General features: G+C 42.1%; 1 protein-coding gene and 1 pseudogene across 2 annotated transcripts; both read right to left on the reverse strand.

Annotated features, from left to right (window-relative positions):
• Window positions 1-19,279: 19,279 nt before the first annotated feature.
• On the reverse strand, window positions 19,280-24,226 carry NDUFS5 (NADH:ubiquinone oxidoreductase subunit S5). The gene is made up of 3 exons (XM_082834213.1): window positions 24,143-24,226; window positions 22,416-22,633; window positions 19,280-19,501 (listed from the first exon to the last, which is right to left on the reverse strand). Exons 2-3 carry the CDS (start codon window positions 22,629-22,631, stop codon window positions 19,403-19,405), a joined length of 315 nt encoding a protein of 104 aa, XP_082690339.1. The 5' UTR covers window positions 22,632-22,633; window positions 24,143-24,226; the 3' UTR covers window positions 19,280-19,402.
• Window positions 24,227-25,689: 1,463 nt separating this feature from the next.
• On the reverse strand, window positions 25,690-26,296 carry LOC309972792 (rho-related GTP-binding protein RhoG-like; annotated as a pseudogene). Its single transcript has one exon. The product of its transcript is annotated as a rho-related GTP-binding protein RhoG-like (transcript).
• Window positions 26,297-26,608: the final 312 nt, after the last annotated feature.

Genomic DNA, 26,608 nt, shown 5'->3' on the forward strand with positions numbered 1-26,608 from the left:
TAAGCTAAGGCTAAGCCAATCAAGACATTGCATTTCTTGACCACAATAATCAATGTATTTTTAATAAACAGCTGCATGTTATTCCATTGTATGGTTGTATCATAATTAATTTAACCAGTACCCTACTGGTGGACTTTTAGGTGATTTCAAATCTTTTGCTATTGCAGTGCTGCCATGAATAACCTTGCATATATGTCAATTCTCACATGTGTCATATCTGAAATATAAATTTATAGAAGTGAAATTCCTGGGTCAAAAGGTATAAAAGGTATATGCACTTATAATTTTCATAGATATCGCCAAATTGCCTCAGCATTGAGCGTGTACCAATTTATACTCCCTCTTGAAGTGTATGAGAAGATTTGCTTACCATATTCTGACCAAAACAATGTTACCAAAATCTTTGATCCTTGATAGTCTGAAAGGTGAAAAATGAAATGCCAGTTTAGTTTTAGCTTGCATTGCTCTTACTGTGGATGAGAGTGAGCATCTTTTCATGGGTCTAAGTGTATTTCTTTTTTCTTTCTTTTTTTTTTTTTGCGGTACACGGGCCTCTCACTGTTGTGGCCTCTCCCGTTGCGGAGCACAGGCTCCGGACACGCAGGCTCAGCGGCCATGGCTCACGGGCCTAGCCGCTCCTCGGCATGTGAGATCTTCCTGGACCTGGGCACGAACCCGCGTCCCCTGCGTCGGCAGGCGGACTCTCAACCACTGCGCCACCAGGGAAGCCCTAAGTGTATATCTTTAAATCCTACTAGTTAAAAAAAAATTCCCTGAAGTAAGAAGTAAGAATTTGCCTCTAGTCCTAGATCCCCAAATCCATTACTGTCAAAGTGTTATTGTGTATCTTCCAGACTTTTTCCCAAGTTCACATATTTATATTTATATAGTTAATTTCAAAGAAAATATATGCATGTAATATACCTGAACTCTGAAGCTTGCATTTTCTTTTTTTTTTAATCTTTCGCCAATCATGTTTTTGTTCGTTATTTTAGACGTCATGCATTTCTTTTAATGTAGAAATTTTTCAAGGTCTGCCTCTCCCTTTTTATGGCTACTTAGTATGACATTTGGGGTATGCCATAATCTATTTCATTATTTCCTCTTTGACATTTTGATTATTTGCAATTTGTTAAATCCAAACAGTGCTACAACAAATATTCTTCTACATGCATTTTTATGTAGGTATGCTATTATTTCTTTAGGCTCTATTCCTAGAAGTGGTCTTTGGTTGCTAAAATGATAAATTGTCTGAAGCTCAGTAGGTTGGTCTGGGACATGAAAGGCTTCTATCTAAGTATTTTACCTACTGTCTTCATGTAAAACAAGTCCACTCACCAATTTGTTCTTAAATATGAACTTCCCTTTCGTATCATAAATAGCTGTGTATCCCCCTGAACAAATGGCATTACAATTCATCAGTGGCAAAGGATTCTTGAGTGACTGCTGTATTGTAAGGATAGAGAGGGTTAGAAAGACCTCGGAAAGTCCTGCCCTCCAGCTCACAGTCTAATAGGGAAACAATACATAGAGAGAGAAATAACAACCTGAATGATACAAAGAGTAATCGCCCCTGGTCCAGACTTTCTTCTCTGATGTTCTGGAGCATTTGTTCTCTAGGACAGAGAGGATATAACCTAAGGTTGGCTGGTTTTATGTGCTTACTCTTTGGACCACAAGAAGAGGGAATGGCTCCAGATACGTTAGCAAGAGACAATCTGAATTATGCTATTATGGGGGAGGTCAGAGCCTCTACCTCCTCTCCACCAGGCCTCTACATGACTTCATTGGTAAAAACTGACCTATTTGTATTCCCTGTCAGATGTTGGAGAGGCAAGGGAACCCTTGCATTGAAGCGCTCAGTAATAGATGTTGATTTGTAAGGTACTGGGTGGCAGAAGGTAGAAAATACCAGTGTTTGGTCTAGAAAAAACTCAGGTTAAAAACATATTTTGTTTGGTCCACACACTTTTGTTTTTTTATTTATTATTTTTTAAAATTTCTATTTATTTATTTATTTTTGGCTGTGTTGGGTCTTCGTTGAAAGCCCCTTGCACACGGGCCTTTCTCTAGTTGAGGCGAGCAGGAGCTACTCTTCATTGCGGTGCGCGGGCTTCTCATTGCAGTGGCTTCTCTTGTTGCGGAGCACGGGCTCTAGGCACGCAGGCTTCAGTAGCTGTGGCTCACGGGCTCCAGAGTGCAGGCTCAGTAGTTGTGGCACATGGGCTTAGTTGCTCTGAGGCATGTGGGATCTTCCTGGACCAGGGATCGAACCTGTGTCCCCCGCATTGGCAGGCAGATTCTTAACCACTGCACCACCAGGGAAGTCCCTATATTTTTGTTGTTCTTTTTTCCTACCCAGTGTTCCAAGATTCCTTCTGTTACTATTTCCTTTCGGTTTAGACAACTTCCTTTAGCAGTCCCTACAGGGTAAGTCTGCTGGAAATTAATTCCTAGTTTTCCTTCATCTAGAAATGTCTCGATATTTTTTCTTCAGTTCTGAAGATGTTTTTACCAGCTATGATTCTAGATTGACAGTTCTTTTCTTTTAGCATTTGAAAAATCTTGTGCTACTTTCTTCTGGCCTCTATGGTTTCTGACAAGAAATCTGCCATTATTTGAATCATTTTCTCTCTATAAATAATGTGTCATTTCTCCCTGGCTGCTTCCAAGGTTATTTCCTTTGACTTTAATTTTCACGTTTGACTCTGACGTGTCTTGGCATAAATATCCTTTTTGAGGTTTGCTCAGCTTTGTGAATCTGTATGTTTATGGGTTTTTTGCCAAATTTGGGGGGAATTTCAGCCATTATTTCTTTGAATGCTCTTTCTCCTCTTCTTCTGTGACTCTGATGACATGAATGTTAGATCATGTTATAGTTCCACATGTCCCTGAGGCAATGTATTGGTTTTTTGGGTTTGTTTTGCTTTGTTGTTTTCCAGTCTATCTTTTTTTGTTGTTCAGATTGAGTAATTACTCACTTTCTGTCTTCAAGTTCAGATTTTTTTCCTCTCTCCTCTCCATTTTGCTGTTGAGCCCATGCATTGAGTTTTAATTTCCATTATTGTATATTTTTATATCTAAAATGTCCACTTGGTTCTTATTTATTGGCTGAGGCTTTATATTTCTTTGCTGAGAGTTTCTATTTTTTCATTTGTTTCAAGTGTGTTTGTCATTGAACACATTAAAGCTTTTTTTTTTTTTTTTTTTTTTTTGCGGTACACGGGCCTCTCACTGTTGTGGCCTCTCCCGTTGCGGAGCACAGGCTCCGGATGCACAGGCTCAGCGGCCATGACTCACGGGCCCAGCCGCTCCGCGGCATGTGGGATCTTCCCGGACCGGGGCACGAACCCGTGTCCCCTGAATCAGCAGGCAGACTCTCAACCATTGCGTCACCAGGGAAGCCCCTAAAGCATTTTTATGATGGTTGTTTCAAAATCCTTTTCCGATAATTATAGTTTGTGTCATTTTGGTTTTGGGGGTCTATAGTTTATCTTTTCTTAGTCAAGTTCAGATTTTTCTGGTCTTAGTATGACAAATAACCTTTGATTAAGACCTGGAAATTTTGGATATTGTAAGACTCTGAATCTCGTTTATATCTTATGTTTTAGGAGGCTTCCTCTAACATTGCTTCTGTGGGAAAGGGGGGATGCTGCCTCATTACTGCCAGGTGGGTGTGGAAGGCCAGGTGGGTGTGGAAGTCCAGGTTCTCCACTTGGCCTCTGTTAACACCTATTTCTGGGAAGGGGTGGGAGTTCAGGTGTCCTATTAGGTCTTCACTGATATCACACTGGCTGAGAGAGGAAAGATGTCCTCCTCACTTCCTCCATTGGCATTGCAGGGAGAGATGACCTTGTTACTGCTGATCAGTGGTGAAAATCCTGAGTGGATAACTTGGCCTCTTCTGGCACCACTCTAGAGGGGAGGGGAGACACCTCATTACAGCCTGGGGAGGGTAGAGGTCTAGGCTTTCCACCTGACCTTTGCTGATGAGTACAGAGGAGGGGCTGGAGTAGAGGGAATATTGTCTAAGGATTGTCTGTCTTTCTAGGCTTCTCCTTTTCTGGTACTTTGACCAGAGAAAGCAGGCTTTTCTCTTGGGACTTTTGCCTGTACCCACTGGCATTTTTGGGTTGCTGGCTTCTCCAGTACCCAGTCTGACATATATGAGGCAAAAAGAAAACTCAGGGAACTCACTGCTGAGTCATTCCTTGGGTCTTGAGGTCCCTAGCCCATCGGCTTTCTTCTCTTTCAGAGTCTTGTGTTTAATATATAATGTCCAGGATTTTTATCTGTGCTTAGTAGGAGGAATAGGGAAAGGTATATCTATTCCATCTTTCCAGAAGTGGAAGTTGTTCCACATCCTTTAAAAAATTATAGGCAACACTTGGAAATCACATATTTCCCATAAAAATGTAGACTTCTGGTTTCTCATATAACACTGGAAGCTAAGTCACCCTGCCCTGCACTTCTGCTTGGTAACGATTGGCAGGAGCTAGGCATCCCCTGACCCTCTGATGAGCTTATGTAACGACACTGTAATGAGCTGACCACAGGTCCCGCTCTTCTTGCAATGACTGTATTTATACCGACAAAAGGCTTGTATTTCTAATTCTTACATTACCATAGGAGTTTGGACTTGCTATCTCTGTTTCAGAACTTGTGTTTGATTTCCAGGAAGTGTTTGTTGGCCACAACAAAGATTGGATGTGACACCAGAAAAGGAGCTATTGGCAGAATCCTTAAGGATCCTGCTATCTCACTGCAGAAATGTTCTCTCTCTCCCAGCACAAAACTCTGCTTTAGCACACACTGTTCCGAGTAGTTATAGTAAGAGAAAGAAAATTCCCCTCACTCATCTCAGGAAACAGCTAGCTCATTCCTCCTCTTGAGAAACCCCTAATCAGGACATGACCCAGAGTTAAGCTCCCAGCCCATTCTTGTGGAAGCCCTAAAGAGTGAGCCAGTTGGCCCATAGAAACATGTAGGTCAGCAAAAGCCTTAGATTCTCAGTGGCTGCAAAGTAAAGCCCCGAGGGGAAGCAGCTTTGTGTTCTAAAACAGCAAAGAATGCTGTGTTTGTGGCTCCAGCCAGACTGGTGATCCTGGTAATGTGAAAGTTTCAATAGCTCCAAGGAGAGGCATAAAAATGCTCTATTTCTCTTCATGGATTCAAACAAGTAGTTCTGGATTCAAACAAGAGCCTGGTCAGCTCTGCCATTTCAGTGCCCAAACCTGCAGGCACCAGTGGGGCAGCAGAATCACTCTCAAGGCAGATGTGTTTCCCTCGTGAAACTGAAAAGTACTTTCTACCATGAACTGTTTATTTTTGCCCATATTTTCTCTCTCACTGTACTGTGAGCTCCATGAGGGCAGGGCCATTTAACTCTTCCACAAAGCCCAACAGAGTATCTTGTACTTGGTTTCATGCTTAATCCCATGTCTTGAATAAAAATATTAGGTAAATGAAAGTAGGTTGGCCAATCTCTTCTTCATCCTTGTGGATAAGAAATTTCTATCTCTTTATTTTCCAAACTGTGTATAATAGAACACTGGACCCAGGAGATGCTTCATCAAAAATGGGTTCTATCTCCAAATACAACAGGGCAACGCTATATTCTACCCTTTTCTTGGAGATTCACAAAACGTATTAGCATAGTTAAGGTTCTAAGACGTTCTACAGTTAAAAGATAATAACTCAGCTTACTCAGCATTAATGTATTTGACCTCTTACAACTCCCCCAAAGAATACCTATTGAAATCCCATAGAAGCAGTTCTTTACAGCACACTTAGGAAATGCTGTTCTAAATTCCTTTTGAAAGCCTGATCCTCATGCGACTGTCTTTCATATGACCAAGGATAACATTTAGAAACCTGCTTTAGGTCAAATACAGCACTGATGTTGAGTAAGACTGCAGCATCTTTCAGATCTGCGACCTTTCTCCATAGGTAAGCACTAGTAAGAGGGACATGCACATAGGGAAGGACTAAATTTATTGCCTGTTTGCCTTCCTTCTGCTGACCCCTCTTTCCCAGATATTTCTGGAACCCTGTACTCTTGGGTAAGAGTCTTCATCCTGGCAGTCATGGCCCCAGTTGGGCCCCATCCACCTTTTTAGTTTTCTCCCCACTGCTCCCCAACACACATCTAACCTTCACTCTAAAGACGGAGTTCTTGCTCTTCTCTGAGCAGAGCTTGTGCTTCCAGTGACCACACCTTTGCCCATGCAATGCTCTGCCAGCATAGCCATTCTCACAAGTCTACCAGTGGAAATCCTGCCCCGTCTTTCAAGGCCTCAATGCAACTGCATTGGATGAGCTGGGAGTTCATAGATCAATGAACTTTAGTGTTGGTAGAAAACTTAGACATGATCCACTCCAAAACCCCCTTCATGTTAGGACATCAGTCAGATAGGCTTAAGTGACTTAACTATAAAGCTCAGTAGAGGGTAATTCAGGAAAGAGCTCCTCTTCAGAGCCTTTTAAATTGCCTCTCCAAGGGGGTACTCCCCTGGTGGTGCAGGGGTTAAGACTCCACACTTCCACTACAAGGGACATGAGTTCAATCCCTGGTTGGGGAACTAAGATCCCGCAAGCTGTGCTGCCAAAAAGGTGAAAAAAATAATAAAGTGGCTCTCCAGTTGTATTTATCCTATTTTGTTTTGAATTATGGTTAAATTGGAAGTCCCTCAAAGGACAGAATTTATTTTTTATTTCCATTGATAAATCATCAAAAGACACTATTTAAAAGGTGAATAGGCAAGCCAAGATTGGGAGAAATCTGCAAAATACAATGCTCTAACCAAAGAATACTAATAGATAGATAGATTCAATACTAATAGATATACTAATAGAATACTAATAGATACTAATACTAATAGATAGATAGATTCAATACCTTTCAAAAATGTAAGCTTTGGAGTCCCATAAACCAAAATATTTTAAAATTGAGGCAAAATTACAAATAAAAAGCACACATTTTAAAGTATATAGATCTGGGACTTCCCTGGTGTTACAGTGGTTAAGAATCTCCCTGCCAATGCAGGGGACACGGGCTCGAGCCCTGGTCCAGGGAGATCCCACATGCCGTGGAGCAGCTAAGCCCATGCGCCACAACTACTGAGCCTGCGCTCTAGAGCCCATGAGCCACAACTACTGAGCTTGCATGCCACAACTACTGAAGGCCACATGCCTAGAGCCCATGCTCCGCAACAAGAGAAGCCACCGCAATGAGAAGCCCATGCACCGCAACGAAGAGTAGCCTCTGCTCACTGCAACTAGAGAAAGCCTGTGCAGCAAAAGACCCAACACAGCCAAAATTAATAAACAAATTAAAATAAATAAATAAATAATATAGTTCTGTGAGTTTTCACAAATGTAAACATTCATGTAACCACCACCACAATCAAAATATAGAACATTTCCATTAACGCCAAATGTTCCCGTGTGTTGGTTCCCCGTCAGTCCCCTTCCCTCCTCCCTCCCACGACCACTGATCTACCTTCTATCACTCTAGGTTCCATTTGTCTTTATTACAGTTTTGTATAAATGGAATCATACAACATGCACTGTGTGTCTGGCTTCTTTCACTCAGCATAAAGATCTTAAGATTTATCTATGTTTTTGTGTGTTTCTATAGTTTATTCATTCTTATTGCTAGATAGTATTTCATTATATGGATACACCACAGTTTATTATACTGATGATCATTTGGATTTTTCACTATTATGTATAAAGCTGCTATGAACATTCATGTTCATAGCATGAACGCTATGAACTTTGTTTCAACATATTTTCATTTATCTTGAGAAAATATCTAGGAGTGAAATTTCTTGATCATGTAGTAAATGTATGCTTAACTTTATAAGAAACTGGAAAATAGTTTTCCAAAGTGGCAACACCATTTTATACTTCTACCAGCAGTGCAAGAGAGTTCCAGATGCTCCACATCCTCACCAACATTTGGTGTTGTCGGTTGTTTGTTCAATTTTGGCCATTCCAATGGGTGTGAAGTGGTATCTCACTATGTGTTGTTTTGTTTTGTTTTCTTCTTTTTGGCTGTACCACACAGCTTGAGGGATCTCAGTTCCCCGACCAGGGATTGAACCCAGGCCACAGCAGTGAAAGTGCTGAATGCTAACCACTAGACCACCAGGGAACTCCCTCTCACTATAGTTTTAATTTGCATTTTCCTGATTACTAATGATACTGAGCACTTTTTATGTGCTCACTGACCAGTCGTATATCTTCCTTTGTGGAAGTATTTATTCAAGTCTTTGGCCATTAACAAACCAAAACCAAAACCAAGAACAACAACAAAAAACACCCAAGGTTGTTAACCTTTTAATTATAGATTTGCAGAAATATAAGTAATATATACATATGTCTGTGTATACACCATCCCCCCCACACATATATACGTACCCTGGATATAAGACTTTTGTCAGATATACGTATTTTGAAGATTTCTCCCAATCTTGGCTTACCTACTCATTTTTTTAATAGTGTCTTTTGATGAACAATGTCTTAATTTCAATGAATTCCTATTTATCAATTTTTTATAATGGTTAGTGATTTCTGTGTTCCTTGTCAGATATCTTTGCCAACCCCAGCCCACAAATATATTCTATTATATATCTTCTAGAACTGTGCTATTTTTCTGCCTTCAAGTTCACTGGTTCTTCTATTATTTTCATTCAGTTGCTGAGGCCATCCAGTGAATTGTTTGCTTTGGTTACTCTATTTTTCAGTTCAGTAATTTCAAATTGGTTCTTTTATATATTTCTTTACTTGCTGAGATTCTTATTTTGTTTCAAGAGAGTTTGCAATTACTTGTTGAAGCATTTTTATGATGACTGCTTTAAAATCTTTGTTAGATAATTCCAACATCTAAATTATCTTAGTGCTGGCATCTGTTGATGATGTTTTCTCATTCAAGTTTCTAATTTTGGGGATGATGAGTGATTTTCTATTGAAACCTGGGCATTTTGCATATTATGTTATAAAACTCTGATCCTATTTAAATCTTCTATTTTAGCTGGCAGTCACCCTATTTAGTTTAGTGTGCAGGTCCTGGCTTAGTTTTGTGGGCTATCGTTCCAAACATGATTTCATTTTCATAGTGCTTGAGTGCTATTCTGATCTGCTTCATTTGTGTGCTACCAGAGACCAATCTGAAAAGCTGCATGATATTCCACACTATAATTCAGTTCTCAAAATATGTGCCATATTGATTCTATTCAGTTTGACATGTGGGTCACTCAGGAGTCTGCCTTGGACTTCATACACAGGTTTAAAAACTCCATTCATCAGTTTCTTCTCTTCCAAAATCATCCTCTGGATGGATGAGGGTCACCTTGTTACTGCTGGGTGGTGGCTGGGGAGGAGGGGCAGTGTCAAAGTCCTAAGCAGGTTAAAACATGGGAGCTGGCTTCTTCAGAGTGAGCAAGTGAGAAGAGTGAGTGAGAGTGAGGGAGAGAGAGAACCAGCAAGGTGGAAGTTAACAGTCTTTTGTAAACTAATCTCAGAAGTGACATTCCATCACTTTCACCATATTCTATTTGTTAGGAGCAAGTTACTAAATCAGGTCAACACGCAACAAAAGGCGATTACATAGGGCATGCATGTAAGGGGATGGGATCACTGGGAGTCATTTTAGAAGCAGCCTATCACAGTCACCTTTAATTTCTCTCATCATCGTTTTGTAGTTTTCAGAGACATTAAAGAAGAAAAAAGCTACCTTTACATTTACTCATATATGTACCATTTCTTAATTATTAATATGGTTGGATTTAAGTATACCACTTTGCTATGTTTCCTATTTATTTCATCTGTTTTTTTTTGTCCTATTCCTTTTCTCCTGCCTTCTTTTAGGTTAATTCCTTACATACAGTGAATTACACAGCTTTTAAGTGAAGTTTCATGAGTTTTGATGATTGTGTACATTAATCATCACTACAATCAAGATATAGAACAATCACCATAGAAAAGTTCTCTCATTATTTCCCCCCATCGAATCCCTATCCAATTGCTTCTCTAGGCAATTACTGTTTCGTTTTCTATTACCAGAGATTGGTTTTCCTGTTCTTGAAATCCCTATGAATAAAATCATACAGTATATATACTTTCTTGTGTCTGATTTCTCACATGTGACCTGATTTTGAGATTCTCTTTATTGCCTTTTTTGCTATCCCTCTTTGATCTTTTTTTGTTGTTGTGTTGGGTCTTCATTGCTGCACATGGGCTTTCTCTAGTTGCAGCAAGCAGGGGCTACTCTTCATTGCAGTACGTGGGCTTCTCACTGCAGTGGCTTCTCTTGTTGCACAGCATGGGTTCTAGGCATGCAGGCTTCAGTAGTTGTGGCTTGCGGGCTCTAGAGTGCAGGCTCAGTAGTTGTGGCACATGGGCTTAGTTGCTCCGTGGCATGTGGGATCTTCCCGGACCAGGGATCAAACCCATGTCCCCTGCATTGGCAGGCGGATTCTTTTTTTTTTTTTTAATTTTAGTTTTATTTATTTATTTTTGGTTGCATTGAGTCTTAATTGCTGCGCACAGGCTCTCTTCTAGTTGTGGCGAGCGGGGGCTACTCTTTGTTGTGGTGCGCGGGTTTCTCATTGCAGTGGCTTCTTTTGTTGTGGAGCACGGGCTCTAGGTGCGTGGGCTTCAGTAGTTGTGGCATGTGGGCTCAGTAGTGTGGCTCACGGGCTGTAGAGCACAGGCTCAGCAGTTGTGGCGCACGGGCTTAGCTGCTCCACGGCATGTGGGATCTTCCTGGACCAGGGCTCGAACCCATGCCCCCTGCATTGGCAGGCGGATTCCTAACCACTGCACCACCAGGGAAGTCCTGATCTATCTTTAATGTCAGTGAAACTTTCTTTTACTGTCTTCAATTTGTTGTTATGCCCATCTAGTGAATTTAAAATTTTAGATATTGTAGTTTTGCATTCTAAAATTTCATTTGGTTCTTTTTCTGTGTTTAATTTCTTTTCTAAGATTTCCCATGTGTTCATGCACTATGATCATTTTTTCCTTTAAGCCCTTGAACATAATTTTAATACATGCTTTCAAGTCCTGGTCTGCTAATTGGACTTCTGAGTCATCTTGGGGTCTGTTTCTGTTGACTGCTCTTTCCTTTACTATGGGTTATGCTTCCTGTTTACGGTAAACATGTCTACTGTATATTGAACATTGTGAATATTGAACATGTGAATAATAAAAATTGTACAGACTCTGACTTCCGTTATTATTTTCTGAAGTTGATTTTTGTTTTGTCAGGCAGTTGTATTACTGGTTGATTTCCCTGAATTTGTGGAAACTTGATTTTATCCAGTGCTAGAATGGGTCTGTGAAAAGACACTCTATATGGTAACTAGGGATCCAACTTCATTCTTTTATGTGTGGATTATCCAGTTGTCCCAGCACCATTTGTTAAAAAGACTATTATTTCTCCATTAAATAATCTTGGCATTCTTATCAAGAGTCAATTGACCATAGATATGTGGATTAACTTCTGGACTCTCAATTCTGTTCCATTGATCTAAATGTCTATCCTTACACCAGTACCACACTATCTTGATTACTGTTACTTTGTAGTGAGTTTTGAAATTGGGAAGTGAGAGTCCTTCAATTTTCTTCTGCATTTTCAAGATTGTTTTGGCTATTTTGGGTCCCTTATAGTTCTATATAAATTTTAGGATCAGTTTGTTGATTTCTACAAAGAAGCTAGCTGGGATTCTGATAGAGATTATACTGAATATGTAGATCAATTTGAGAAGTATTGCCATCCTAACAATATTGTCTTCTGATCCATGAATGCCTTTACATTTTTAAGATTTTCTTTAATTTCCGTCACTAATATTTTGTACTTTGAGTATAAGTTTTACCCTTTTTAAAAAAATTAATTAATCTACTTATTTACTTATTTTTGGCTGTGTTGGGTCTTCATCGCTGCACACAGGCTTTCTCTAGCTGCGGTAAGCGGGGGCTACTTTTCGTTGTGGTGCGTGGACTTCTCACTGCAGTGGCTTCTCTTGCTGTGGAGCATGGGCTCTAGGCATGCAGGCTTCAGTAGTGTGGCTCGGCTCCAGAGCGCAGGCTCAGTAGTTGTGGTGCACGGGCTTAGTTGCTCTGTGGCATGTGGGATCTTTCCAGACCACGGCTTGAACCTATGTCCCCTGCACTGGCAGGTGGATTCTTAACCACTGTGCCACCAGGGAAGTCGCAGTTTTACCCTTCTTTTGTTAATTTTTTTTGCTTCATTCTTTATGAAGCTATTATTATGAATGGAATTTTCTTAATTGCATTTTCAGATTGTTTTCAAATATGTCATATGCTGTATTGTCTCTTTCCTCTCCTTTTGAGACTCCAATTATATGCAGACTGCTTTACATGCAGATGAACCAGCTCACAGTTAGGTGCAGCCAATAGAAAGTTCTGTAGGACATCCATCTCACCCACAGGTACCTGTTGTCTTTCCTCTTAATCATGTGCCTTTTTGTCCCTGTGATGGTGGAGTTGGTGGACTCACTAGCGAATCTGTCCTACATTCCTTTGCGGAGTGATTTCCTGGAAACCTGGCGTTGCCCCACCACGGCACGCTGTCTGAGAGGAGGTGGTAAATTGTTCCTCTGCCTGAGATGGGGGTTTCTTTCCTTTCCTGGAGTTGTGAGAAAGCTTCTGAGACTCTGGGGCTTTTGAACTTTGGACTTGGCTCAGCAAAAACCCTGATGGTGTGGAACAAAGTTGTTTGAGCCATGAGGGCAACAGAAAGGAAAGTCTGAGATCTGCTCAGCCCAGTCTTCCACTTCTCCATCCCCAGCAGTGACTCCCAAGCCTGGTCAGTGCTTCCCCCAAGGGATAGTTTGGAAAGGGGTGGTGGGTGGCCTGGAGGGCACCCAGTTGTCACACTTTGGGCCTTTTGAGGATGTGGTGGACTTCCTGCCTTGTACAGAGTCCTGCACAGTGAAGAACTGGTCCGAGCCTACACATCACCTATGTAAAATTCTGGAACATTTTCATCCCCCTAGAAGAAACCCCATACCTCTTAGCAGTTATCCCAGTCCCTGCCTGGCAACCACTCACCTTTCACAGTCTCTATGAATTTGCCGATTCTGGACATTTCATATAAATGGAATCATACGTTAAAAACAACAACAACAACAAAACTGCTTTATATTATTCCATAGATAAGGGATTCTTTTTTTTTCCCCTACAATCTTTTTTCTCTCTCTACTTTAGTCTTGATCATTTTCATTGATCTGTCTTCATATTAACTGATCCTTTCTTTTACAGTGTCCAATCTACTGTTAAGACCATTCAGTGAGTTTATTTGACATTGTATTTTTCAGTTCTAGAATTTTCATTTGTCCATAACAAATTTCTTTATATTTATAATAGTTTGGTTGACTTTTTCTCCTTGATTATGGGTCACAATTTTCTTAAACTTTCATAAATTTCAAACATTTTCTTGCTTCTTTCCATGTCTCATAATTTCATATTGTATTCCAGATACTGTTTCTAAAAGAATAGAAGCTAATAAAGTATACTTCTTGCTTATTTCCCAAAAAGTAGAAATCCCTTCCTCTAAGCATTAAAGCAAGTGATCATTCAGATTCTACCTAGAGGAGGGTTGGAGCTGAGTTGCCACTTTAGATTGATTTCACCTGTGATTAACCTAAATGCCAACTTTCCTAGGTGCTCCTTTTTGATCTTGTTAGAATTTGAGCTGGGAAGGTGTTGGTTGCACTTCTAGATATTTGGGGTTCATCTTTAGAGTCAACTCTGATAGGGTCCCAGAATGTAATCACCCCTGAGAATGTGCACAACTACATTATTTATGCTTGTCAGCAATAAATAATAAACCTCCTCAGCATTAAATCCAGAGGAAATATCCTTCTTCTCTTCTAGGATTCCAAGCAAGAGTCATTCATTGGCTCCAACTGGGTCATGTGCCTGCTGTGGATCATTCTTGAAAATACAGTAAGGACAGAAAGCAAAATTCATGAACTACGTGCACAATTTGCTGCCATTTGTTTAAAAAAGGGCAAAGAAAATGTGTGTATGTATGTGTAGACACAGAATCTCTAGGATACTCAAAACACTGATTGCCTCTAGGGAGGGGAACTGGATGCCTGGGGAAGATTTTTCATTATACATCCTTTGTACTGTTTGAATTTTGAGCCACATAAATTACCTATTCAGAAAAATTAAATGAAAAATTGAAATGCAGTTGCCAAAATATTTAGTGGTTTCCCTTGTGGCAGTCAGGGTTAAAAAGCAGAGGCCAAAGAAGTTATGAGTCCCATTTACCAGAGTGAAGAGAGGGGGCAAGGGCAGCAAGTAACTTAGTGTTTAATCATCAAGAGCAAAGCACCTCACAGCTTTCTCTCCCTCCTGACCCCCCAATCTCAGTCCTATTCTAGTCCAACGTAGTTGTTCAAAAAGATACAGCCCCAACTCTGCTTGTTCTTATTCAAATGCTTAAAGAACAGGGGTCTTGGAGCTGGCTCCTTGCTTTCACCAGTTCATAACACTGCTGTCCTACTTTCTCAAAAAAGCAATTAAGGCACAAAATTTGCTAAATACACAAAGACAAGAGGCAGTGTTGCTTATCCCACAGCTTTGTGTTTATGGGTATCTGATGTAAACAAAGGCTTCTGATATTTTGTAAACACATCAAGGCAATGCTTTCCAACAAACACAACTAAGGGTTCTCTATCACTCATTTTTTACCTTTAGGTAAATACAATCTTGTGGGATTTCCATTCATTCTACAACCCAGAGCTCAAGAATAAAAGATATCTTTGAATGAAAGAGCATGTACCTACCTTAAGACTTGATTAACATTCTACTTTCCTCTCTGGCATTTCCAACTGGCCTCTGTTTTTCCATAAACATGTATGCACCTAAAGCCATTTGGGGCTTTAAAACTTCAGAAAAGTTTGTGTGTTTAGAGCACAGTAAAACAACCTAACACAGAGCCACAGCACAGGATCTTGCTGGAAAGCCTCCAGCTTTATTCTCCATTGTGACTGATTAATGATTAGTTTAAGAAAACTCTGCTTAGGGCTTCCCTGGTGGCGCAGTGGTTGAGAGTCCGTCTGCCAATGCAGGGGACACGCGTTCGTGCCCCGGTCCGGGAAGATCCCACATGCCGCGGAGCAGCTAGGCCCGTGAGCCATGGCCGCTGAGCCTGCGCGTCCAGAGCCTGTGCTCCGCAATGGGAGAGGCCACAGCAGTGAGAGGCCTGCATACCGCAAAAAAAGAAAAGAAAAGAAAAAAAAGAAAACTCCGCTTGGCTAACACAAGGAATAAGCAGGGCCCGCTCAAATGCCAAATCCCCTATTTCCAATATTGAGACTAGGACACAATGTACTTTCCCTTTTGAGGAGAATTTACATTCAAGCCTTACAGCTGACATTTATGACTCAAAATGCTGTAAGGCTAACAATGATCAATCTGAAAAAAAAAAAAAAATTGCAAAAACAATTCCATTTAAAATAGCAGTCGCAAAAAAAAAAAAAAAAAGAAGAGATGGTTTTGGGCTTCCCTGGTGATGCAGTGGTTGAGAGTCCGCCTGCCGATGCAGGGGACACGGGTTCATGCCCCGGTCTGGGAGGATCCCACATGCCACGGAGCGGCTAGACTCGTGAGCCATGGCCGCTGGGCCTGTGCTTCCAAGCCTGTGCTCCGCAACGGGAGAGGCCACAACAGTGAGAGGCCTGCGTACCGCAAAAAAAATAAATAAATAAATAAAATAAAATAGCATCTAGGGCTGCCCTGGTGGTGCAGCGGTTGAGAGTCCGCCTGCCGATGCAGGGGACACGGGTTTGTGCCCCGGTCCGGGAGGATCCCACATGCTGCGGAGCGGCTGGGCCCGTGAGCCATGGCCACTGAGCCTGCGCGTCCGGAGCCTGTGCTCCGCCATGGGAGAGGCCACAGCAGTGAGAGGCCCACGTACCACAAAATAAATAAATAAATAAATAAAAATTAAAAAAAATAGCATCTAGGGGCTTCCCTGGTGGCACAGTGGTTAAGAATCTGCCTGCCAATGCAGGGAACATGGGTTCGAGCCCTGGTCCACGAAGATCCCACATGCTGCAGAGCAACTAACCCCATGCACCACAACTACTGAGCCTGCGCTATAGAGCACACAAGCCGCAACTACTGAGCCCACATGCCACAACTACTGAAGCCCGCATGCCTAGAGCCCATGCTCTGCAACAAAAGAAGCCACTGCAATGAGAAGCCCGTGCACTGCAACAAAGAGTAGCCCCCGCTCGTTGTAACTAGAGAAAGCCCACGGGCAGCAATGAAGACCCAGAGCAGCCAAAAAAAAAAAAAAGAAAAAGAAATAGCATCTAATAGCTAGTCAACAAGCACCTACTGTATAGAACAGGGAACTCTATCCAGTACTCTGTAATAACTTATATGGGAAAAGAATCTGAAAAATAGATATATGTATATGTACAACTGAATCACTTTGCTGTACACCGCCACTGTAAATCGACTATACTCCAACGTAAAATAAAAATTTTAAAAATAGCATCTAAAAAAATGCTTAGGAATTAACTTAAGGAGGTGAAAGGTTTGTACAATGAAAACTATAAAACACTGCTGAAAGAAATTAAAGACATAAATAAATGGAAAGAAATCTCATGTTCATGGACTGGAAGACTTACTAAGATATCAGTACTACCCTAAGCAATTTACAGATTTAATTTTGTCCCTGTCAAAATCCCAATTTTTTTGCATAAATAGAAAAACCCATCCTAAAATTCATATAGGCTCTTAAGCGACCCTGAATAGCCAGAACAATCCTGAAAAGAACAAAGCTGGAGAACTCAAATCAGGAGGACTGTTGACTTTGAAACTTATTACAAAGCTACAGTAATCAAAACAGTGTGGCGCTGGCATAAAGACAGAAACATGGACAGACAGAACAAGAGTCCAGAAATAAACCCTCACACATATGGCCAAATGACAAGGGTGCCAAGATCATTCAATGAGGAAAAGACAGTCTTTTCAACAAATGGTGCTGGAAAATCTGGATATCCACATGCAAAAGAATGAAGTTGGACCATTACCTAACACTATATTTTTAAAAATCAATTCAAAATGGACCCATGACCTAAAAAACATAAAACTTGGAAAATATAGGGCAAAAGCTTCACAACATTGGATTTGGCAATGATTTCTTGGATATGACATTAAAGGCAAAAAAAAAAAAAATAGAAAATTGGACTTCAGGAAAAAATTTTTTTTTAAAACCCCAACTCAATTCAAAAATGGACAAAAGACTTGAATACACATATATCCAAACAAGATATACAAATGGTCGATAAGCACATGACAAGATTCAACATCTCTAGTCATTAGGGAAATGCAAATCAAAATTACAATGAGGACTTCCTTGGTGGTGCAGTGGTTAAGAACCTGCCTGCCAATGCAGGGGACATGGGTTTGATCCCTGGTCCGGGAAGATCCCATATGCCACGGAGTAGCTAAGCCCGTGCACCATAACTACTGGGCCTGTGCTCTAGAGTCCGTGAGCCACAACTACTGAAACCCACATACCTAGAGCCCGTGCTCTGCAATGAGAAGCCACTGCAATGAGAAGCCCATGCACCACAATGAAGAGTAGCTCCTGCTTGCTGCAATTAGAGAGAATCCGCACACAGCAATGAAGAGCCAACGCAGTCAAATAAATAAATTTAATTTAAAAATAAATTAAAAAAAAAACCTACAGTGAGATACCTCACTTCCATTAGGTGGCTATCAAAAAAACCCAGAAAATAACAAATGCTGGTGAAGATGTGGAGAAATTAGAACTCTTCTGCAGTACTGGTGGGAATGTAATTGAAAGCAGGGTCTCAAGGAGATATCTGTATACCCATATTCATAGCAGCATTATTCACAAAAGCTAAAACATGGAAGCAACCCAAGTGTCTACTGACAGATGAATGGATAAGCAAGATGTAGTACATACATACAATGGAATACTATTCAGCCTTGAAAAGGAACGAAATTCTGATATATGCTACATGTATGAAGCTTGAGGACATTATGTTAGGTGACATAAGCCAGTCACAAAAAGACAAATAGTGTATGATTCCACTCATAATGAGGTACTTAAGAGTAGTCAAAATCACAGAGATAGAAAGTAGAATAGTGGTTGCCAGGTGCTAGGGGGAAGGAGGAACAGGGAGTTATTGTTTAATGGATATAATTTCAGTTTTCCAAGATGAAGAGTTCTAGAGAGGGATGGTAGTGATGGTTGCACAACAACGTGAATGTACTTAATACCACTGAACTGTACACTTAAAAATGGTTAAGACGATATATTTTATGTTATGTGTATTTTAACACAATAAAAAGTAGTTTAAGAAATGCTGCAGGATATCTGAGGTTTCCATTATATTCTCAACACTTACATTAATTTTCTAGGGTTCATACCTTCCCTTCTACATCTGGAAACATGTTTCTAAGGACTCCCCTGGTGGCTCAATGGTTAAGAATCTGCCTGCCAATGCAGGGGACATGGGTTCAAGCCCTGGTCTGGGAAGATCCAAAATGCTGTGGAACAACTAAGCCCACGTGCCACAAATACTGAAGCCCGAGTGCTCTAGGGCCCGTGTGCCGCAACTACCGGGCCCATGTGCTGCAACTACTGAAGCCCACATGCCTAGAGCCTGTGCTCTGCAACAGAGAAGCCACTGCAATAAGAAGCCTGCACACTGCAACAAAGAGTAGCCCCCGCTCGCCGCAAGCAGAGAAAGCCCATGCACAGCAACAAAGACCCAACACAGCCAAAATAAATAAATAAATAAAATAAAAACAAAAACCAAAGAAAACATGTTCCTAACCATGTCAGTTAGAAGTACTAATATACCACTAATGTATAACACACATAACACACAACACTGATGGCAAATTGAAACAATGGTGTTGCCTCTTCAAAATGAGGTTATCTGAACTTGGCATTTTCTTAAAGCCTTAAATTTACACTTCATAGACCTTAGCGTAAACACACAACCACCCTCTGTACTGCCTCTCCCTCCCGGCCCAAGTTGGTGCTTTACAGAAAATAAACCAGAATCAAACACTGCAACTTCTTAAATGAGTTACCATATTTAAAGTACCTACATAGTAAGCATTCGTTAAGTGCTGCTTATTATTCCCTAGATGCTAATTTTTAAGAGAAACACATTTTCTCAAACTTAAAAAATAGGTTGCAACCTCAGTACAGAGAAGTATGATCCAAGAGAATATAGAACCAATAGGAGAGAGCAATCCTTTATTTTTAGACACTTTCACAAAAGGGTTTTCAGTACGTAAAGTTTCCAGCAGAGAAGAGAGAACGTGAAAATCAGCCTCCAGCCACCGGCAGCTGCTCTGCTCAGGGTCAAGGATCCTCCTTGCCCAGGTGCTGAGGTGGAGGTGTGTACTTCCCTTCCTTTATTAGCTTATCCCGCTGCCTCTCGATGGCACTCAGACGTTTCATCTGTCAAAGGAAGAAAGTATTTAAACTTGGGGGAGATATGCACTGGAAAGTGAGGGCTGGAGAAGCTGAATAAAAAATTGGTTTCATTTTTAAACTATGGAAGTCTTTCATCCTAGAGGGCCTCTGGGATAAATCCCTTCTTTAAAGAACCCATTTCCCAAGCTTTTAACAAATAAATTTCTGGTATATATAATAATATCTCCTTGAAAACTAATAACTATAATGTTCCTATGATATAAAGGAATACAGGTATTTACAAAAACAATACAGATCCAAAGGCTTTAAGAGGTATACTTGTGCATATTAAAATCTTTTAAAATATTAAAAGCTGAGATCATCTCACAGCTTATATATTCCTGACCTCTCTATGTGAAGGTGGCACTGCTGCTGGTGACTGTTCACTGGGTATGAATGAAGCAGAAATAGCCAAAGAGGTCTCTGGACCACACTGAAAGAAAGACGTGGTATGTGCTCAGCTACTAGTCACTCGGAGAGGCAGAGCCTTGAGTTCTGCCTCTTCTCAGTAGGACATTCCCAATAGAGGAAAGCCATGCTATTCAAGATTGTATGAGAACCCTAATTCATGGATTCTGTGACATGGAAAACAGACTTACTAATCCTGACTGCACTATTCCGTGGCTCAAAACCCAACAGCTTTCAGCTTACTGAGAGGAAAAGCTGACGCCTTCCCTGGAATGACTTAAAAAGCCCACGTCTCTGACTTTATCTCTTAATACCCTTCTCCTGGCTCTCTGCTCCAGCTCAGAGACTCTTCCACTTGCTGTTTCCTCTGCCCGGAACATTCTTCCCTCATGTGCATGTGGTTCACTATCTCAAAGTCTCTGCTCAAATGTCTTCTATCACTGAGCTCTTTTTGTAGCACTCTATTTAAAAGAGCATACATGCCTTCTCCTGCTTCCTATCCTTCTCCTGTTTATTTTCACCACCGCACTTACCAACACCGGACACACTATCTTCCCTTGTTTGGAAATTTTCTGTATCCCACCGCTCACTGTCACCCCCACCCCTGCCCCACTGCCCTGCATATAAGCTCCATTAGGGCAGAGACTTTTGCTTACTGCTGTATTTCCGGTACCTGGAATAGTTCCTGACAGAATAGGTGATCCAGTAAATATTTTTTGAGTGAATGACTAGGTTTTCACAAAGGCATGAAGAGGTAGTATGTTCAATTAAACATCCCATGAACTTTAAAGAATTAGTTAGGATGTAACTTCAGTAGGAAAACTCTAGGTATCCTAAATACTAATATAAACAATAACCATTTTAAAAACTGTATTCTTAACATTTCTCCATTAAAGAGTCTCCCAACAGACTAGTCATGGCTGAGCTATCACACCATCATACGTCAAGTCTTTCTTCCACCTAGAACCAATCACCACTTGGTGTTCTGGATACAAGCACAGGGTCTGGAACCAGCACTGCCAGGTTCAAATGCCATTTCCTCTTACTGGGCTATATGACCTTAGGTAATAGCCTTAATATTTCCCTGCTTCAACTTTTTAATCATACAATGGGGAAAATAAACATAATGCATCTCACAGGAGATTATTGTGAGAAATATATGCATTATTACATTCTAAGAACTTAGAACAGCGCTTGATTCTAATTCCTTGATTCACTAGCTTCTTCACTTAGATGACCTCCAAAATGGTAACGTATCTATTCATAAACTCACAGGATGAGGAGTGACCTTAGAGTAACACTTTATATCTCCAGATAAGGAAACCAAGACTACAAGAGAAATGACTTGCTCAAAGTCACGAAACTAGTAGTGGCAAAACCAGCATCAAAATCAAGGTCTCCAAACTCCCAATCTAATGTTCTTCCCGCCTCATCACACTGTCTCTTCTTGGTGTTAATTTTCCATAATGAGTAAAGTCTTAATCTGAGCAAGGAATAAGTGGGGCCCGCAGAAGACAAGTTAAGACATATTGTGAACTAAATAGCTGGTAGGTGGCCAACCATGACCCATTCTTGTCCCTCAGTAATACTACAATATTACTCAATGATCAATATTCCTTTAGAGATCAATACAAAATTATTACCTGACACCCCTTCATTCCTTCCAAATTTGGCTTCACATAATCCAAATGCCAAGAGCAGATTATAAAAAACAAGAAATTTAAAAATTTTGATACAGATAACTTTGAGAAACATTTAAGTGAAAATCTAAATTGTATCCCTGAACCCCAAGGAGTTAAGAGTAATAAAAACATTTATATTTGTTATATCTGGAGCACAGAAATAGGCAAAATGATGGCCCACAGCCAAAGATTTCTTCTCTAAGGGAGAACAGGGCCCTACATGTTATGCAATTCATTCAACTCTTGAGGAAGCAGACACCATGCCATTAACCTTTTTTTGCCCCCTGCATTTTTGGTCAGGCTCACCTAAAGCAATCTCATTAACACCTCCATCCTCCCCAGAGTAGAAATCAATCCAGAGATTGTTTTATCAGTTTCAATGTAATAGATCTACAAGATTTTAATCTCTTCCCCAATGAGGATTGGATATATATATTGGGTTGAAATATATTCACCCAAAGATTTTCAAGGACAAACACCCAATGCTGGTTGGTATTCTTTACTTTATAGTCTACGCAAAAATGGAAATATACACATGAAATTTCTAACCCGGTGGCTGCAGCAGGATACAATGCTAAGGAAAATATGTGAGAACATTAGGAAGAACACTGAGGAATAAGAGGCCCTTGTCAGATCTGAAGGTTTTTAACTTCCTTGACATGGTACCTAAGTACGGAAGGAGTTTCACCACAAAAGTTTTGCCAATTCACATTGGGCAAACTAATGCCCAGTGACCAATTAAAAATACTTAAAAGTAGCCCCAAAGAAATGAGGAAGTAATTCAGTGCCTGTCTCCATCACTTCCTCACCGTTTTCTGTCGAAGTAGACACTCTACGAAATCATCATATTCTATCTTGCACTCTTTCTGCGCGCGAATACCACCAATACCATGTGCGCACTCTATCCATTCTTTTTCAAAAGCATGGCATCGACCTGGAATCTTGAGAGGCTGCTCAGCACTCTGGATTGTCATCCAGCGGTCTAAGTCAAGACCCAGCCTTTTCTGCACATCAAAGAAAGGCATGGCTGAAGTGGAAGAAAAAGAAAGAATGCCGTAAAATTGCAATCAAATGAGAAACTTCTGAGAAAAATGAAATAACTTAGATACATAGCTCTCAAGAAAGCTATTTTATACTATTCTCCCAACTACTTCTCCCCAAACTTTTTCATTAGACAGATTCTTCCAGTTTATGGTAGATGAGCAATTTCTGTGCTTTCACAAAACTCAAGGAAGAGACAACTAGAACTAAAAAACAATGCATTAAAATCCTCTATACTGATAAGGTCATTTTTATCAAAAGTTAAAAAAAGTGTTTATATTTTGACTCAGTTATCCCAATTCTTTGAGATAGATCTGAAGAATAACTGAAATAAACAAAAAAGCACAAGCATGAAAACATTTCTTTACATTTTCCGATCCATATAATTTAGATGACACTTCTAAGAAGCCATCCTGAAATGGTTATGTCCCTCCTGTGTTAGCACAGCATCATCGACTTTTCATAGTACTTCCCACACCCCTGTAATGCACTATCTACACGAATGCCTCCCCCATTGAACAATGAGTGCCTTGAGGGCAGGGACCCGGTAGGAGCTCAGTAACTGTTGGGGAAAAAAAAAAAGAATTTCAAACAACTTTAAAGTGCAACAATAGAGAAACGGATAATCAAATCTGGTACCTATCTGGTAGAACATGAGGGGAAAAGAACACACATGAACCATACACTTGAATACTGAATGAAAAAAAGGGGGGATTACAATAATGCCCCCCAAAAAAAACTGTCTGCAAAAGAAGACTGGAAGGAAGCACAAAAAAGGGTCAATAGTTACCTATGAGTGGCAGATTTACAAATGAATGTAATCTAAAATTTTTCTACCCATTCTTTCAGTCATTTACTTAGTAATAGCGTTCCAGACACTGGGATGGGGAGGAAAAGCAGTGCAACCTAAGCACTAAAATGAGGACACACACGTGGAATTGGGAACCCAATGGAAAAGCACAAGAGGTAGAGCTCGAAGTAGGAAGCACCAATTCTGCCCATGAGACTGGAAAATGCCTTTGAGATAGGTGGCGCTTGCCAAGTGAAGCTCCGTGAGCAGAGTATTCCAGTAGGGCACACACAGCACGAGTTACAGCCGGAGGTGCTGGGTATGTCTGGGGGACACTGAGCACCCAGACGTGGCTGGAGCGCAGAGTGCATGTCGGGAAGAAGAACGAAACGAGCTTAAGAGGTTGACGGGGCCCAAATCCCGCAGGGCCATGCAAGCCGGGACAAGGAGCGTGGACTTAAGGTTAAGAAACAGAAGGCCAAAGTATAAGTCCGCCACAAAGCTACGTTAACCTGGAAAGAGAGCCGAGAGAGGCGCGGCCTACAAGCTTCGATGACACTGGCTGTGTGGACCAAGGGGCCTGGAAAAGCAGAAAACACGGCCAGGGAGAACGGACACCCAGCAAGCCAAGAGGAAATCTGTTAAAGAGATCTCGGAAGGAAGCTCCTTAGGCTTAAGCGTCCCGCAAACAAACGCAGCCCCTACCGTCCAGCAGCTGTGTCCTTGACTCCTTGCTGACTCCGCTACTAGAAGATCCTCAGGTGACAATGAGACCTGCCGCAAAGGAAGCCCGCAGCGCGACGCTTGCAGCGCGACGACGGGAGCCGACCTGCCTTCCGCAGTCGCGCCCTGGAACCATAGAAACCAAGCCTGTCGATCTGCGCTTGCGCGACCGGCTGAGTTGGCCTCCAGAGGCTGCGGATAAGCCGACCTTACCTAGACAACTGAGTAAGAGGTGGCCCGGGGGTTAGTGATTTCCTGCTGCCTCCTCGTGCTGTACCTTGGATCCTCACGACAGCAGTGATGGGTGAGGGACTTAACCAAGGGAGCCCCCCTCATCCCCCTCCAGTAGCGGTTAAGCTCATGGAGTGTGGACCCACCCAGGGTGGGTTCCAATTCTGGCTCCGCCACTTCTGTGTCAGCCTGGAAAAGTTTCTTAACCTCACTGTGCCTCGGTTTCATCTTAAGATAAAAATATCTTAAAAGACAATAATGGTACCTACAGAGTAGGATTGCTTTGGGGATTGAATGAGTTATATTAAAGCACTGAGGCGTTTCCTGGCACGTGGAAAGCGCTCTAAGGCAATTGCAGTTCTTTGATGTCGCAGTCTGTTTTTACTTTGCGGATTCGGGAAAGTCGTCAGAGACCATGCCCCTCCTGTTTCAGAAACTCCAAAGGCTCCCTTTGATTACAGCAGGGGCTCCGAAGTGATGGTGGAGGGGGAGGGGCTGGGGGGAGGTAACATAGGCAGTGTGTGGTATGATACGTTGCGGGAGTGGGAAGAAAATACTAGAATATTTCTACTTTTTGTGTTTTTTAATTTCTTGTTTGTGTGTTAATGTTTATAAAGTGCATAATATTACATTAGTTGTACATATAAATAACTTGTAAATATTTATTTTGGGGAAGTTTGGGCCGAAAACCTTTTCCTTTTTTTTTCCGCTGGAGACAGGAGGTTTTATTGATGCTGATGGGAGTAGGTGGGGTCCCCTGGAGCCCGGAGGGGGTGGGGGTGGGGCCGAGTCAGTCAGTGGCTGCAAAAGGCCTGAGCACTCGCGGGTGGGGAGGGTAGGTTGGGGCACATTCATCTTAGGATTCTATGGCTCCTTCTCTGGGGAAGGGAGAGAGTATCTTGAGGGGGGAGCAATTTGAAGAGCAGCGAGGGAGAGGTTAGGGATGGCTGAGAGCTCCTAACCTGAGAGAAGTCACCACAGTAGGCAGCAACATCTGTGTGGAAAGCTGGATCAACTGGTCAGTAGAGGAAAGTGGGGAGGGGACGCTGGGTTGGCTTCTTGGGGAGGGGTCTGACCTTGGCCTGGGTGAGCTCTCGAGAATACCTAGTGTTCTCAAGCAGAGTGGGGCAGGGCCCAAAGCCCCTTTCCCTGTGGGCCTCCTTAAGGAGAAAAGGCTTTCAGGGAGCCCCCTTGGCAAGGGGTGCCAGAATTATTCGTAAAGGCACAGCTGGGGGCAGACAAGGCACAAAGGCACAACTGGTGGGGGGCAGGGGCAGCCTCCAAGCTGAGTGTCAGGGTCACAAGAGGACACAGGACCACCCACGCTTGCTAGGCATGGGGTTGACCACGGCCTGGACAGCCTCAGCAAACACTTCCTTGACGCCGTCCTGCTGCAGGGCCAAGTACGCGAGGTAGCGCACAGAATGGATCTGCTTGGCCAGCACCTGGCCCTGTTCCTTCGGGCGTCATAGGGTGTCAGGCTGAGCTCTCAGGTCCTTCTTGGTGCCCACCAGGAGGATGGGCACATTGGGGCAGTGGTGGCACACCTCTGGATGCCACTTGTGCCACACATTCTCATAGGAGGGCGGACTGGCAATGGAGAAACAGATGACAAACATATTGGTCTGTGGGTAGGAGTGTGCGCGGAGGCGGCCCTACTCCTCCCGGCCCGCTGTGTCCCACAGGTGCAGGTTCACCGTGCGCCAGCCCTGCAGGCGCTATAACTGTCGAACGCTGTGGGGAGGTACTCCTTGGGGAAGGCGGTGGTTGTGTAGCAGATGAGCTGGCACGTCTTGCCCACAGCCCCACTGCCTACCACCCTACACTTGATGCTCTCCATGGTGGGTGCAGCTGCTGCGGTGGAGGCTATGCCTCCTTCCCCTTCTGGGCCCCTCTGGATGCAGTGACCTGGTGCCCTCCCTGCCACAGGGGAGCTGGGGGCAGCAGCAGCTCGGGGCTGGAGACTTCTTTTCAAGTGATGTGCTCTCAAAACTGTTTGGAGAAGTTCCAACCTTGCCAGCCTCATTGTCCCAAATCCCCTGCCTAATGCTCCAACCAAGAGCTTGCTCTTCCAGTGTCTTCCAGGAAAAGTCCTGCCATCCAGTCTCTTTGATTTTTTTTTTTTCTCCCTTCCCCTGGAATGACACCATTCCCCCCCATCCCGTCTCCATTTTTGCATGCCAGATTCCTGCTCTGCTTCAGGACTTTTGCATAGGT

The sequence above is a fragment of the Leucopleurus acutus genome (assembly GCF_964270905.1).
Source record: "Leucopleurus acutus genome assembly, chromosome: 2".
NCBI classification, from domain to species: domain Eukaryota; kingdom Metazoa; phylum Chordata; class Mammalia; order Artiodactyla; family Delphinidae; genus Leucopleurus; species Leucopleurus acutus.

Coding starts and splice junctions, on each gene's coding strand:
- NDUFS5 (XM_082834213.1), bottom strand. CDS start 22,631: ATGCCTTTCTTTGATGTGCAGAAAAGGCTGGGTCTTGACTTAGACCGC. Junction 19,502..22,415: donor GTCTACTTCGACAGAAAACG/GTGAGGAAGTGA, acceptor TTCCTTTGACAG/ATGAAACGTCTGAGTGCCAT.